Raw genomic sequence first — 15,467 nt, 5'->3', positions numbered from 1 at the left:
AGAGTCCATCTCTCTTTTTTGGGGGAAGGTTCTTTTGCATTTCCAGAGCAAATGCCATTTCCCCAGAGTAAAATGGCTTCACAGTGCAGCATACAGGAGGGAGAAGGAAAATGCTGGAGCTCTCTTTCCAAAATCACCCCATTCCACTGGATAAACTGGGCCTTCTTAGTTCATGCTAGGAGCCAGGCTCTTCAGCCCAGTTCTACAAAAGTATTTAGGCTCCTAACTCCGATTGAAATCAAAGGGAGTTAGGTGCCTAAACACCTTTGAGGATTTGGGCCCTCATCCTGTGCAAATCCCGTGAGGAAGGGCCAGTGTGGAAGTATCCTCTGTAAGAATCAGATCACGCCCACTGCTACTCCAGTCTGCCCCTTCATGCACCAAGGAAGAGTCTTTCTGCTTGTGCCCCCACTCCCATTCATTTATGTGTGCCCTAGCCAGCAATGGAGCACCCAATGTGGTTAGTTATTCTCCAGGCTGGTAATTAGAAAGTGGGGTGGATCCAAACACCCTGAAGCAGTAGGGAGGTTTGAAATCTGAACTTGGACCAGCATTTTGCAAAATGACTCTTTATATAAAGGACCCAGATGCAAACCTCCCTCCCCCCAAAACCACTCCCCCATGCTTATGGGAGTTCAGGGCCTGGGCTTCACTTTTGCAGTTTGAGATGATCTCTGATGATAACACGAGATGTGAATTTTCAGGATCCTGACACCCCCTTAGCTCCTGAGCAGCAATAACTAAAAACCAAATGTTACACCAAGGAAAAGCAATGGGGTTATGGGGGGAAAAAAACCCCAAACATTTCCCAGGGTTTGGAACTGGAACCCAGACCCTTGAACTGTTCAGGGGCTGGGAGCTGTGCTTTAAAGATCTGATACTGACAATCGAGGCCCCAAATCAGGACAGCACATTCGCATGTGCTTTAGTCCCACTGAAATCAAGGCGATTGGATTGCTTTCCTGCACTGGGGCCTTTATGAGCTCAGAAATCCAGGCAGAGATCTCTTTGCCCTTTGCATTCCACTCCCCAAACACCGGATGGCTTTCTTTTGCTTTTCCTACATTGCTTGTTCTCCTTGAGGATCTTTTGTGTGTGTTGGGGGTGGGGAGGTTAAGTATTATTTTTAAGATCACAATACATTTGGATTTGTCCATCCACTTTACTGCTGCCTCAGTTCCCCTCCCCTGCCCTATCAGCACCCATTGGGATATCCTGCCCCTGATTTAGTTAGAGATTGGTCCTGCTTTGAGCAGGGGGTTGGACTAGATGACCTCCTGAGGTCCCTTCCAACCCTGATATTCTATGATTCTTCCGCACTCATCTGGCTGAGAAGACGCTCACGGTCTCACAGGTAGCCGCTCTTATCAGAAGAGTTTCTGAAAAAAGTTTGCTTCTGCTGCTGGGCCCGGCAGAGCTCAGCATCGACGCTGCCCCAGTCATGAAAGCTAAGAAGCTAGGTGGGGTCTCCTGCTAACCGATAAATATGCCATTGAACCACATGCACCTGCAGTGGCTGCCAGCTCAGAACACTACGCATGACAGTCTGGTTCATGAACCTTCTTGCCACGTGGACCAAGGTGCCCACACAGATCAGCATTCCTCAAAGGAACTGCTGCTAGATTATCAGAATTATCAAAGCCAAGCCCCAAGGCTGACTGGCTGTTTCAACTCAAGATAGATAGCTGTGTGCAAAGCAGAGGCTTCATGGCTTTATCTTTCCCTGGGAAGCAGTGTTATCTGGGGGGCAATAGCAAAGGTTTGTGAATTAGGAGGCCTGAATTCTATTCCTAGCTTTGCAACTAACTCATTATGTGACTTTGGGCATGTTGGTTAACCTCCATGCCTATCTCCCCATGCTTAGCCATCTTTGCACAGCACTACCTAAGTGCAAAGTGTTCTCGTCGCTCCTGTTTGTCTATCTGGCATGAAACGCCTGCATGAGGAGAACACAGAAGTTAGGTTCTCCCCTCCATCCTGCATGGAAAAGGCCCTTTAGATGCAGAAATTACTAGGCAAGAGTCTCTGGCCTGTGTTATGCAGGGTGTCAGTGGAGAAGATTGTAATGGTCCCTTCTAGCCTTAAAGTCTGTGAATCTATGTCCTGGATTTACACAGGGAGGGAGAGAGTTAGTTTAAATTTTCTTGTCAGGGTCAAAATGAGGTGTCAGCGTTGCTTTCTATTGGCCCTATGCCTCCTCCATTGTGTGCCCCAACCTAATTCAAGAGCACACTCATCCCTTTTCCTAGCATAAGAACGGCCATCCTGGGTCAGATCAGTGGTCCGACTACCCAAGTAACCTGGCTTCTGACAGTGGCCAATGCCAAATGCTTCAAAGGGAATGAACGGAACAGGGCAATCATCAAGTGATTCATCCCCTTTCGCCCAGTCCCAACATCTGGCGGTCAGAGGCACTCTTCCTCCATCGTCTTCCCAGGGTCTGGACACCAGCAGGGCTCCTTGTGTGCAAAGAACAGCATCTATAACTTGGTGCTTAGCATGTTTCCTCCTAAGAGGCTTGATTAAACCACAACAGCTGCCTCCACATCTGGATTTGGGTAGATTTTTTGTTTTCTTGTTGCGGGAGAAGAACAGACAGCCCACCGCGTGGGTAGAGAGTGAAAGAAGATGGCTCCTTCATGCTGTGCAGATGGGCCAGGCTGGGTTATAGGCTCAGGGGTAACTGCCCCATGGCCCCAGGTGAGCATCTGATTCCACAGTTCTTTGCGGGATGTTCAAGGCATGGGGATGTTTTCCTTTCTGCAGTGCAGTCACCCCATAAAGGGATAAGAAAAGCTTAAAAAAAATCCCTTCCTGCTCTTAACCTTTTGGCCTTCCTTGCCCCAAATGAGGCTCCCTCACTGTCTCCTTCCCGCTTCTCGGTCCCTTCTGACAATGCTGAGTGAGAGGAAAGGGCTTGGTTAGGTAGAGAGCCCAGGGGGCCATGTGCCTGGCGACCTGTGACCAGAAGTAGGGGATTAGTGCCCTAGGCCCTCGCCTCAGGAGACTTGAGATAACTAGTCCGAGCTCATCATGAGAAAACGGGTTGTTTGGCCTCTCTCTAGCACTTCCTATATGATTCTACAGCCCCTCTCGCACCCCCCTTCCTCCCAGAAACACACAGTCAGGCATACTTGTAATCAGTTGGCAGCTCTGTAGAAAGGGCTTCAGGATGGGTGTAGCGGGGGCCTGGGAGGCACAGGCCAGGTGCTGTACATTGGCAGAGCTGGGGGGTGAGAGCAGGACTGGAGTAGGAGGGGGCACTGTGGGAAGGCCAGGACTGAAATAACAGGGGTGCTATGAGGCAGAGTCGAGGGGCAGTGGCAGAGCTGAGGACGTGTGTGTGTGTGGGGCGGGGGAGCGGACGGAAAAGCAGGGAGCTTTCAGGCCGAACTAGAGCTGTGTGAGCACTGGGCTAGCATGCGACATGTCACGGCAGGCTGAGGGGAGTGGCAGAGCTGTGTGTGAGCAGCTTGCGTGGTACCCCGACCTCTCCGCCTGGCAATCAGCTATGCAGGCCCTGGGAAGTGGAGAATAGTTGTGGTGCAATCTTCTCTGCGCCCACACCCTCCTGATCCCTTCCCTCACATTCCCTCTGCCCGGCCTGCCCCTGACACCCTACCCCAGGGGGCTGGGAGCAGGGCCAGCACAGAGCCCTGATGTCAGCTCTGCACCGGCCAGGGAGGTACCGGCACAGCTGGTATTTTCAGGGGCCTGCCTTCTCTGTTTAGACGGCAGGCTCTTTCACTATGTGTACATACAGCACCTAGCACAAGGTGGCTGTGAGTTCAGCTGCAGACTCCAGGGGCTCCTATAATCCAAGTAACAATGGCTTCCTCCCTTTGTTGTAAGGTCGCATGGCCCTCAGAGCACGGGCAGGGAGCTTTGCCTCTGAAGGTCGCCTTCTCTTTGCCTTTCAGGAGGTTTCACCGCTCTCTCACCGCCAACAACCGCTGGATCCGGGAGCGAAGCCACGAGTCGTACGCCAAGAACTATTCGGTCGTCTTCCCCTACGACGAGCCGCTGGCTGGGCGCAACATGAGGAGGGACCCCCTGCACGAGGTCAGTGCCCAACCCCCCAGGAAACGCTGGCTTGAGGGCATGGGGGAGCAAGGCACCCAGCTGCCTCTGGTAGCAATGTCAAATCTAAGCAAGGCTTGTCCATGAGAACATGCCGCAGCCCACTCACCAAACTTTGAGGGGGCAATGGCCAGGCCTGCCCTTTAGCACCCAGAAAAGCAGCTGCTTATTTGGTCGCAAGGGGAACCACTGCACAATGCAAAAGGCTACCCTTGCGGCAGAAAGTGACAGACTGGAGGCAGGGACGAACCAGGGACCTGACCCATTGCTGGTGTGACCGGGCACCGCTCCCAGGAAATCAAGGGCACTGTGCCCAAATACACCAGTGGCGAACTGGGCCCTGGGGTCTCCTGCATGATGGTGGGTCTCTTTAAAAACCAGCCCTTGCTCTCCCTGGCTGTCTCGCCAGCCCGGCTGAGTGACGCGTGGAGATGGCAGTGTGGGCGGCCGGCACTTTCAAGCAGATGGCGCTGTATTAATAGCCAACTACTGCCTGTCAGTTTCCAGGCCTCTGTTGCCCAGCTGTCACTGCCTGACTCCAAATCCCTCAGGAAGGTCGGGCTGGCGTGGCCAGAGCGAAACTGTTCTGTGGCAGGAAACCTCAGGAAGAAGGGTTTCTAAAAGGGAAGCTCAAAAGCTGCCACTGACTCTGTTTCTCTGCTCGGTCCCAAGCCTAGTACTGGGCTGGTGCCGGACTGTTCCCGGAGACACTTACCGGGCAGACTTGAGGGGGACTGAGAAGAAGGGACACAGGACTCTTAGAAATGTGGAGACGGACCTTTAAACAGTGAGTGCTTTCCTGGGATTGCACCAGGTCCCTGCCTCATTGGAAAAGGTTTTGCAGGTGCTCTTGGCAGCTGGTTGCTCTCTGATGCCTACTGCTCTTTGGTTTTCTGGAGGGGCGAGCTCTCTGAATGGTTAGAGTCCAGACCACTGGCTTCTCTTCTTGCCTTTGCTGCTGACCTCCTATGTCATCTTGAACCAATCCCTTCAGGCCAAAATTTTCAAATTTGGGGTCTTAAAAAAGAGGCCTGATTTTTCAAAGGTGCTTTGCACACGCAACACCCACGATTACCATGGCTCAGCACCACCAGAACCACCTGCTTGCAGCCAGGGGACCAGGTTCTGGTCTCATTTACACTGCTGTAAATCTGAAGTGACTCCATTTACCTTTGCACCAGTGTGAACAAGGTCAGAATTGGAAACCAAGTTTCCTGAGCCAGTTTCAGCTGGTTGTTAATTCCGATCCCTCCATTTACCCCCACTGTAGCGCAGAGCCTTGAGCAGCGATACAGAAATTTCTTCACACGCACACCCCACTCTGCTGTCAACAGCTTAGCTGGTTTCTGTCACTGAGAATGCAATTTTGTTTTAATAGCATGTCTAATACATGGTGCCCATTTGAGTGACAATTTGGTATTTATACATTAAGCACCAAAACATGGGTGTGTTTTATAAATAGATGTGAATAATTTCTAAAATATTCAACAATAAATATTCTTTTTTAACATAAACACAAAACAAAAATATCCTGATGGTTCACTTTATTACTGTGAGTAGAGACTGTTTTGAAGGGGGGAACAGGGAAGAAATTAAAAAGGGGGCATATAAATATTAAATCAGAATATTATTTTTGCTACTTTAGAAATTTATGTTGGGGAAAATCTGGCCCTTGTGCTTATCATCAGTCAGTTACCAATCAACCAATAACCCAAACTTTGGCACAGTGCATATGGAGCCTGCGGAACTCCTTGCTACAAGATTTTATTATATTATTACTTGACTGCAGTTAGGCTGTTGGTGTGCAGAGATCACTGCCTATCATCCTGACCAATACTGTCTCATTGTTTCTGTTCCTTATACCCTGCCCATCTGTCTATATCCTTCTGTTGTCTCTTGTCTGGTATTTAGATTGCAAACTTATGGGGGCAGGAGCTGTCTTTTCGTTCTGTGTTTTTACTGCACCTAGCACAATGGGATGTAGCTGTATTAAAATACACATTGTTTGCCTTCAGATCATTAAGCCAACTCATAATTGTCTGTGGCTGGAAGAAATTTCATTCCCCCAGCTACTCAAACACCTGAGTCCCTCTCCCCATCCTCCCCCGCAGCCCAATAATTAAATAAATAAGACTCTGTACTGGCTACTGCTGGAGGAAGGACTATATGGAGTTGGTCCCAAACACCACTTCCTACAATCCCATTCCCTTTTATAATAATCCAATTCTGGTCTGCACCAATTAATAGATTTTAAGGCCAGAAAGGACCTGATATTCTGCATAACAGAAGCCATAGAAATTCATCTAGGTCTGATCATTGTTGTTTATTAACTAGCTTGTTAGAAGCATTTTTCAATGAAGCCCACTATTCTTTCCCCTTTGATTCTTATGGTGCATAGTTTACAGAGGCTTGAATTCACTCATGTGCAGACCAATGCATTGCTAATGTCCACCTAAGTCCTTGTGCTGGTCGCAGGCACAGAGTGAATTGTTTTGTGAGGCTCCTGTCTTTTGTTCCTTCTCTTCCTTTCATCTTCTGCTCTCAGAGTAGCCCCCATCTAATTAATGCTGATAAAACCAGGAATGTCTGGGAAGGGTCACCCTGGGGTGGTTTCCACAAATGCTTTCCTGGTGTGTCTGGTGCTTCACAGGGCAGTGAAAATGCAGGTTATGCCATGCAGACTCCCCTGAGATAAGCCACCATCCCAAACCCACAGCGTGGGCTCTGTGGTTTTCTAGCTCTGTGTCCCTACGCTATTGATGTCTCGAACCCTCAGCACAGAGAGATGGGCAAACAGCTGCCAGCATGGAAATGCCAGGTCTGGAAAGTGGGTAGAACAGGCTGCCGGGTTGGTCAGATGTCTGACCATCCTCACCGGGGCCTGACTTCATCGCAGCAGATGAGTGCCAGGGTCCCAGAAAAGCCAGACATCGGCTGGCTAGTACATCAGTGGCTCACCAGCTGCTGTTCTGCATATCTGTGTAATTCCACAGGGAAGGTCAGACGATCACACCCCTGCTAACACAAATCCTACTACTGCGAAGAACAATCACACTCAGCACTTCCGTTGTGCTTTTAATTTTCCAAGTGTTTTCCAGCTGTCAGCTAAAAAATCCCCTCCTCTTCTGGGTGGCAGAGAAATATTTCCACTCCTGCTTTTCAAACAGGGACACCCTGAGGGATTTGTGACTTGCCCAGCGCCACAGAGGGAAGGAATGTGACAATCACAGAACTGGAAGGGACCTCGAGAGGTCATCTAGTCCAGTCCCCTGCACTGGTGGCAGGACTAAGTTTCAGGGATGGTCTAGATAATACCTGCTCTTAAAAATCTCCAATGATGGAGATTCCGCAACCTCCCTAGGCAATTTATGCCAGTGCTTCACCACCCTGATCGTTAGGAAGTTTTTCCTAATGTCCAACCAAAATCTCCCTTGCTGCAGTTTAATCCCATTGCTTCTTGTCCTGTCCTCAGAGGTAAAGAAGAACGATTCTTCTCCCTCCTCCTTGTAACAACCTTTTTACACACTTGAAAACTGTTATCATGTCCTCTCAGTCTTCTCTTCTCCAGACTAAACAAATCCAATTTTTTTCAATCTTCCCTCATAGGCCATGTTTTCTAGACCTTTCATCATTATTGTTGCTCTTCTCTGGACTTTCTCCAATTTGTCCACATCTTTCCTGAAATGTGGCACCCAGAACTGGACACAATACTTCAGCTGAGGCCTAATCAGTGCGGAGTAGAGCGGAAGAATTACTTTTCGTGTCTTGCTTACAACACTCCTGTTAATACAGCCAAGAATGCTGTTCGCTTTTTTGCAACAGCGTTACACTGTTGACTCATATTTAGCTTGTGATCCACTATGACCCCCAGATCCCTTTCCGCAGCACTCCTTCCTAGGCAGTCATGTCCCATTTAGTATGTGTGTAACTGATTGTTCCTTCGTAAATGAAGTACTTTGCATTTGTCCTTACTGAATTTCTTCCTATTTACGTTAGACCATTTCTCCAGTTTGTCCAGATCATTCTGAATTTTAATCCTGTCGTCCAAAGCACTTGCAACCCCTCCTGGCTTGGTGTCGTCCGCAAACTTTATACGTGTGCTCTCCATCAATGATTTAGATAATGGCACAAAGATATTGAACAGAACCGGACCCAGAACTGATCCCTGCGGGACCCCACTTGTTATGCCCTTCCAGCACAACACTGAACCACTGATAACTACTCTCTAGGAACGGTTTTCCAACCAGTTTTGCACCCACCTTATAGTAGCTCCATCTAGGTTGCATTTCCCTAGTTTGTTTATGAGAAGGTCATGCGAGACCGTATCAAAAGCTTTACTAAAGTCAAGATATGCTACGTCTACCACTTCTCCCCTATCCCCAAGGCTTGTTACCCATCAAATCAGGTTGCCAGAATTAGAACACAGCAGAGCCTTGCTCTCAATTCTTTGCTCAGACCAACCTGTCTCGGAGCACAGAGAGAGTGTGGTGGGGTGCCATGTGGCATTGCTGACCTGGCTGCCATGCCAGTTACCTATGCCAGGGTTGATCTCGGTGTCACCCCTGGCACAGACTCTCTGGGTTGGGAGTAGGGCAATGCCTCTGTAGCCTGCCCCAGCCTGATCAGGCCCCACGTTAGATCTTTACTGGAATTCTTGCTCCACAGAGAGTTGAGATTTGAGGGCTGGTGTGCGATGGCACTGTGCATGGTATACTCTGATATCAGAGGGGGGTGCTATCTGTCCTGTGCTGCTCCTTTTGGGCCGCTCTGAGGGTGCAAAGTGAGTGGAAACCTCCCCCTAGTTCCCTGCTAGAGATTTCCCAGGCCTCAGCATCTGTAGAGCTAAGAAAGCTGGCTCCCGTTCTCTGCTGCCCCAGTGCAGAGCAGGGAGAGAGGTGTCAGAGCAGAGAGGAGTGAGCAGGGGGCGTGACCATAGTGCAATGTACTCCACCAATCCTCAGCCGGCACACAGAACCATTTTTGAGCTGGTGCTAGTTAGAGAGCACCCCTTAGGCTGCTCTAACCCGCACCAAGGCTGGAGCCAAAGCCGGTTTCCTGACAAATTCCCTGCCCAGCTGTAGCCAGGGCTACAAGGGATACAGCATGGAAAGTGATCCTGCGGAAGGAGGCCGGTTTAATTAGGTGTTCAATGCCCAGATGTTTCTAACACACAGCTTTTTATGCCCCACTTCCATAGGAGCTCCTCCAGCAAGGCTGTGTGTACCAGGAGAGGCATGGCTGGGAGAGACCTGGCTGGTTTAATCCGCGGGGCACAGCTCCGGTAAGCATAGCAGTGTTTCTCATGCTACAACCATGGGGTAAAGCCATGGAGACCAGTTAAATGGCATCCAAAGGCCTGTGATGGGACCCGAGGAGACGTGTTTGGTGTGTGTGTGCGTGTGCGTGTGCGTGAAATGCTCCAACACCCGAACCTCAAATCTGAACCTTTTCCTATTTCAGGAAGGGGTGGGGGAAGATAGAACATCTGAAATCTGCTGGTCGGATTGGAACTTGCATCTGCAGTCCGATCCAGCACGGCAAACGGGCTGGTTTCCAGGTGTGGTTTGAACGTGGCGGAAATCTCATCAGAATAGTTTGCAAACCCAAACCCACCTGCTGGTCCCGCCCCCTCAGCCTTTTCCCTAATATTTCACTGTCGATTAATTTCCTCCATTGTCCTTTTCTCCTCCCCTCTTTGTTGTCAGATTTTGGATTACGACTACTATGGTGCTTATCATCAAAAACCCCACGGCTCCTACCTCTATAACCAGCTGCTAGGGGATGAATACACCTTTGATTTCCCACCTCATCACAACATTGTGAGTAGAAAATGCTTGCTAGTCAATGGGCTCCTTCTCTGGACCATTCTGCTCTATAATTCTATCGTGGGGAACAAACTAAGCTGCTTGCTGTGGTCTTGTGGGGCTGTAAGGCATTGGGAAGAGGGACTCTAACTGTCTGACTCTAACTTTGGCCAGGGACCAAGGATAACTGCAGAGCTGTAGTAAATGCTTAATAAACATCAGAATTGTTCAGGCTTGAATTCACTCCAGTCCCCTGGATTCAGGAGTAGCTGGGCGTTATGGTGGGCAAAGGGAGTGAATTTCTACAGCTCGGTGCATTGTGAAAATGGAGCGGAATGTTGTTTTGGGCCAATGTGCCCAGTGCATGACTTTCAAGGCGCTTACAACCAGGTTATGTCTAAGCCCTCGTTCTTCAACCACACCCGTTGCATTTCCTTTTTGAGAGATGAGTCTGCAGCAGGAGGGTGAGTCTTGAGAAGAACCCGTTGCGGAAGGAGAGCAGAACCATTGATCTTAAAACCATACGCACGTACCACGTAAGTTGGGGTGGGGTTAGAGAAATGAGACCGGGAGCCACACCATTATTGCTCGTGTTAGTTTTGCAAAACCCAGCTGGTGAGGTTTGGAAAAACTGAATCCTATCCCCGCTTTCCCCATCTTTACTGAAAAATGCCTCCAAGCATGAAAAACACCTTCATTGCATGATTGGAACCTCAGAATAAACAAATGGCCAAATGGAATTTTATTGTTACTTTCCTAAATGAAAGAGTTGCTTTTGGGTTGAGAACGTGCATGGAAAGGACTTGACTTTTTTTTTCCTAGCAAGTTTGTAAGCTCCACAAAACAGGTACTTAAAGTGGAGAGCCCTCCCTCAATCTGTAGTGTGTTATTGTTGTAACACTACGATCCCCCTATTCAGAACGTGATCAAAATCTGTGCAATTGGGAGATGAATTCTTTGACAAGATGACACCAACTCAAAAGACAAGTTATTGATGTAAGAAGCAGGGTACGAGCGTGTGTGTGGGACTGTGTTGTTATCAGGAATGCTCCATTTGAATATCTATTTTTAAAGGAACATTTAAAAATGCTACAGAAGCTCAGGTACGAGTCACATGCCCGCTTTTTTTGTTTTGTTTCTGCCGCCTCGTTATATAAATGGTTTTCATTTGTCTTGACGACGCCCTTTGTGGAGCAAGAAGAGGGTGGCTTAGTTTCACCTGGGTGTGCTTTAATTTTTAGATCAAGAATGAATGCTTAACCTGCAGAAATGTGCTGGCTGTCTTTGACATGTCTTATTTTGGCAAATTCTACCTGGTTGGTCCTGAAGCAAGGAAGGCAGCCGACTGGCTGTTTACTGCTGATGTTAGCAAGTCACCAGGTACTGCTTCAACCTTGTTATTTCAGCTACAAGGTGCCAGTTTTATTGATGTTTCTGCTGAGCTTGGTACAAAAAACACCCCCCTGCAAAATTATATCTTTGATCAAGACATACATTGTTTGACCTGAACTGTCAATTTTCAAAATTATTTCTTTCACTGAAAATGCTGGAAAGCAGCTGAGTGTGAAGGTTTTCCCTGCCCTCTCCCAGGGCTGTATTCAGATCTCCTTTACACTGGTGTAAACCCCATGATTTCTGAATCAAGTGCAGTTAAGATTAGAATCTGACCCTCGGAGTCCAGTTAAGATTCACGGCTGGGCAAATGCATGCAGTGGAATAAGCAGTGGTGACACCTAATGGACAAATAGGCTGATGTCAGTGGGGAGTTTGCTAATAATCTGAGTGGAAGAATGATGCATTTGGGATTGAATCCGTCCTCTCTTGCCCCTGTGTAAACTGGGGATGGCCCCTGAAGTCAATCAGACAGCACTGATGAGACAGGAAAATCAACCTCATTCAGCTGTAATTCTTTGTTCAAATGCAGTTCACCTTTGAAGGTGACCAATTGATGGATTCAGGGCCAGATCCTCAGATGGCATAAATTGGCATGGCTAGGTGGACTTTGGGGGAGCTATGCTAAGTTAAATCAGCTGAAGGTCTGACCCTTAACTTGTGCATTCCTTTTTACTCTCTAATTTGGACCTAAAAAGGTAATGCCATTTGCTAACTTTCAAAGCCCTTGCTTTCCTTTGGAAGTCTTGATTCTAGTGGTTTCCCACCTGGGTTCGTGGTTTGCTTTAGACTTGCACCTACACTTGTTTGGCTGATTCTTTGGTAGTTGAAGGGGCTGTGAATTAGCTCATTAACCTTTTCATTTCCAGAGAGATGGCTTCAAATCCCAGCCTACACCACAAGGGAAAGTTGAGTTGCTGAGGTCTCCTTTCTGGTCCCCTTTTGTCTTCTTCATGCAATTCAATGTGATTAGCTGTCTCTGCTCATGGGAGGCCTAACTCCTGAATAATGGAGAGGGCTGCCTATCAAGATCAACTGTAGAGTGGAGAGGGGGAGGTCTAAGTGAGCTTAAATGATGCGACACAGTCAGGGGCTGCATGGGGATGGATTAGTGATTAGAAGGATTCCAATGCCTGGTTAGATTTTTGTATTTTTCAAACATGGCATTTGTGAAAATGCCCTTGGAAGGTTTTGATCCCCAGTGCGTGTCTCTCCTCCTGGTTCTAGGACTGACCGTTTACACGTGCATGTTAAACAAACATGGTGGCATTGAGAGCGATCTGACCGTCAGTCAAATCAGCCCTGGGACCCAGGTCTCTTCACTGACCCCAGCATTTGAAGGTAAAAACATCAAGCATTTAAAAGCAGAGAAATAATCCCTTGCTTGCTGTCGACATAAAAGTTCCCTTGGTAAATATTAGGGGCTGATGGGCACTTTCAGCTTAGTTAAAATTCCCCGTGCAGCTTCATGTACAATTTAGCGTTCCCCTTCACTTCCTGTCCCAAACTCTTGTGCAGCGTTGCTGTGCTCTGTTAAGTAGCTGGCACATCCGCCTCTAAGGGGCACATCCTCACTGCTGTAAATTCTCATAGGTCTGTTGGCATCAATGGTGTAAACGGTCCTCACTCCTTTGAAGTCTATAATAATTGACACCAGCTGTGGACCTGCCCCTAGGTGTCTTGCTGCATTGCTCTCACTTTGTTGCTGGGCCCAGCTTTCAGTCAACCTCCATCCACCCACCTAGACAACGGGGCTGGATTTCCTGCCCTTCCTGAAATGCATGACCAAGGCCTGAGTCCCCCAGGCTGGCTGCAGGCCCGTGAAAGTCATAAATGCATCAGGCTGCAGGCCTCAACCCGTGTCAGGCCGGGACACAACAGGGCAATGGGGAGACTAGGGGTGTGCTGGCAACCTTCCAACAAGGGGCTTGTGTCCACTGCATGGCAGACATTCCCAGGGGTCATGCTGGCCTGATGTTCTAATGGCTCTTCACAGGGGCCTGGATTCTGTGCCCTCCGGCAGCCCCTGGATGCCAGGTCTGAGGCCATAAAGGGTCACAAAGACAGCAGCTTTCCCTGCTGGGGAATACCACAGCATAAAGAGGAGTCTTCCCTGGGGCTAGAACAGCCCTATGCCACCTCATCTGGCAGCCCCAGTGCAAGATGAATGTTGGGAGAACGGTGGAGGGGGACAGGAAAAGAGGGGAAGCTCACTGTCCTCTAGCTACTCTGTGGTGCTAGTTGGCTCCACCAGGGGAAGCACTGCAGGCAGCATGAGTCAGAGCAGCCCTGGGGCTGCTCTAGTTTATATCAGGGCTGTTCTGGTACCTCTCCACCACCAGTGTACAAGAGCCATGGAGTTTGTGAGCAGCCACCTTACCCTCCATCCTGGCTGCACTGAGTTTGGCTTGGCCGCAGCCCAGAATCAGGCCTGGTCTTCTGTTTTCCATGAACGCTGAGCTTATCCTTCACAAGCTGGCTCCATCAGCAAAGACTTGAATCAGCCTCATCCGGTTCTTCAGTGCAAGCCACGTGGATGGTGGTGGGATGGCTTTGTGGGGTACTGTAGGGGGAGCCCCCAGATCCTGCATGTGGCTGGTGGGCCAGCTTGCTGAGGAGCCGGGAGCATGACAGTACTGCGACCCGCCCCGTGGAAGCCAGTCGATTTATATCAGCATTACAAGGGGAAGAGGCGCTGCAGGTTCAGTTTGAGGCCTGCCAACGGTGACAGCATCTCTTCGATTTCTACGACAGCTGAAAGGGAATCTTGTTTCTATTGGCGAGCGTTCGGAGGGTGATTGCATTACTTAATACTAGCCACCTGGCTTTTCTTCCCCCCATCCTCTTCATCTATCAATTGGTATAACCGGATTAGCCCTCCCTTTCCCCCCACGGCACTTGTAAACCAAGCAAGTGCTTATTGGCATTATTGGGTTTCGTTGGGAGGCTGCTGCTCTGAATGGCTCTCAAGCAAGGGCGACCTCTCCTGCAGTCCTTCTCTGCTGCAATAAAGGGGAATTAGAAGGGAGCAGAGCAATTAGCCTGGGTGGGTGGGAGGCGGGGTGCGAAATGGAATTAGGAGGCTGCTGCGTGGCGGATGGCATCTTGCTCATCTACAATGGCTCCGCCGAATGGCTTTGCCTCAGAATCCCGGGTGTCTGTTTGTAATGATCCTGCTGCTTCAGCAGAAGACCAGACACTCCTTGGGGTGGCACGCACACCGGAAAAGGAGAGCTTGGACTTCGGTCCTGCGTGAAAACAAGGTGGTGGGTCACAGCCCATTTCTCCTCCTCATAAACCCCACCACATAGTGGGGCTCGCTTGGCCTAGGAGAAGCCTGGGACTAGAATAGCTGGGGGGCCCTGCAGGTCGTGAGCGAGGTGCAATGGCAGCGTTATAGGCGGGGTGGAGGGGATGTCTGCCGAGCTCGCAGGGAGAACGTCTACACAACCCCTGCCCGCACTTTACCTGGCTCCAGCAGGTGCTGTTCCTCTCTCCCTTTGAGGTGCACTGAACACAGACACTCACACCCCTGAAGAAGGGAGGGAAGCCGCTCGGGGAGCTGCTGTGTTTGATAGGTGATGGAGGAGTTTAATAAAAGCAGATCTATTTTTCAATTACTGTAGGTGGCTGCACTTATTAGCGTTATGACAGATTACTGGTGTGCAGAGCGGTAGAGGCAGGATTGATTATGGAGCATTAATCAGGTCCCAAATCCCTTCTCTGAGTTGGGCATTTCCCCCCTCGGTATTGCCGACTAAGTGCAATTTCCCACTACCATGAATGCAGCAGAAACGTTGACCATGGCATAATCCCCATGCCCTATGGAACAGCCCCAACTGACTCCTTGGCCTCATTAACCTTGTAACCCTGGCATGGTGTCAGGGGGAATTGCTCAGCGATGAATGGGGAAATCTTCTTAGCTCCCCTTCCCCACCATTCTTATTTCCCCTCCCACCATCAGCATAGAAATTGTCCCTGCTTCATGCTGGTCAGTCAGCTGGCACATCCCTCTGAATCCAAGTGCCCCACGAGGCCCAAGGCCGTGCGGAAGGAAGCCCGGAGAATGTGAGCTTGAGCCTCTGTTGGACCAGCGCCCTGTGCGGCTATTGATGGGTATAGAACACAACCATTCTGTTCTGGTAGCATTTTATACCCACTTACGCTGGCGTAAATACTGCACCGAATGCA

The 15,467-nt window shown here is 49.4% G+C and overlaps 1 protein-coding gene across 1 annotated transcript in view; it reads left to right on the top strand.

Annotated features, from left to right (window-relative positions):
- SARDH (sarcosine dehydrogenase) overlaps positions 1 to 15,467 on the top strand; it is a 101,198-nt gene that overhangs the window by 30,422 nt on the left and 55,309 nt on the right. Inside the window, exons 11-15 of the mRNA XM_084650274.1 lie at positions 3,921 to 4,062; positions 9,278 to 9,361; positions 9,786 to 9,899; positions 11,126 to 11,264; positions 12,504 to 12,617. Of these exons, the coding sequence (XP_084506400.1) occupies positions 3,921 to 4,062; positions 9,278 to 9,361; positions 9,786 to 9,899; positions 11,126 to 11,264; positions 12,504 to 12,617 (593 nt within the window). The remainder of the gene's footprint in view (positions 1 to 3,920; positions 4,063 to 9,277; positions 9,362 to 9,785; positions 9,900 to 11,125; positions 11,265 to 12,503; positions 12,618 to 15,467) is intronic.

Source organism: Lepidochelys olivacea, assembly GCF_965140295.1.
Source record: "Lepidochelys olivacea isolate rLepOli2 genome assembly, chromosome: 16".
In the NCBI taxonomy this organism is placed as follows: Eukaryota; Metazoa; Chordata; order Testudines; family Cheloniidae; genus Lepidochelys; species Lepidochelys olivacea.
The sequence above is the reverse complement of the archived record's forward strand: the minus strand, read 5'-3'. Positions and strand labels throughout refer to the sequence as shown.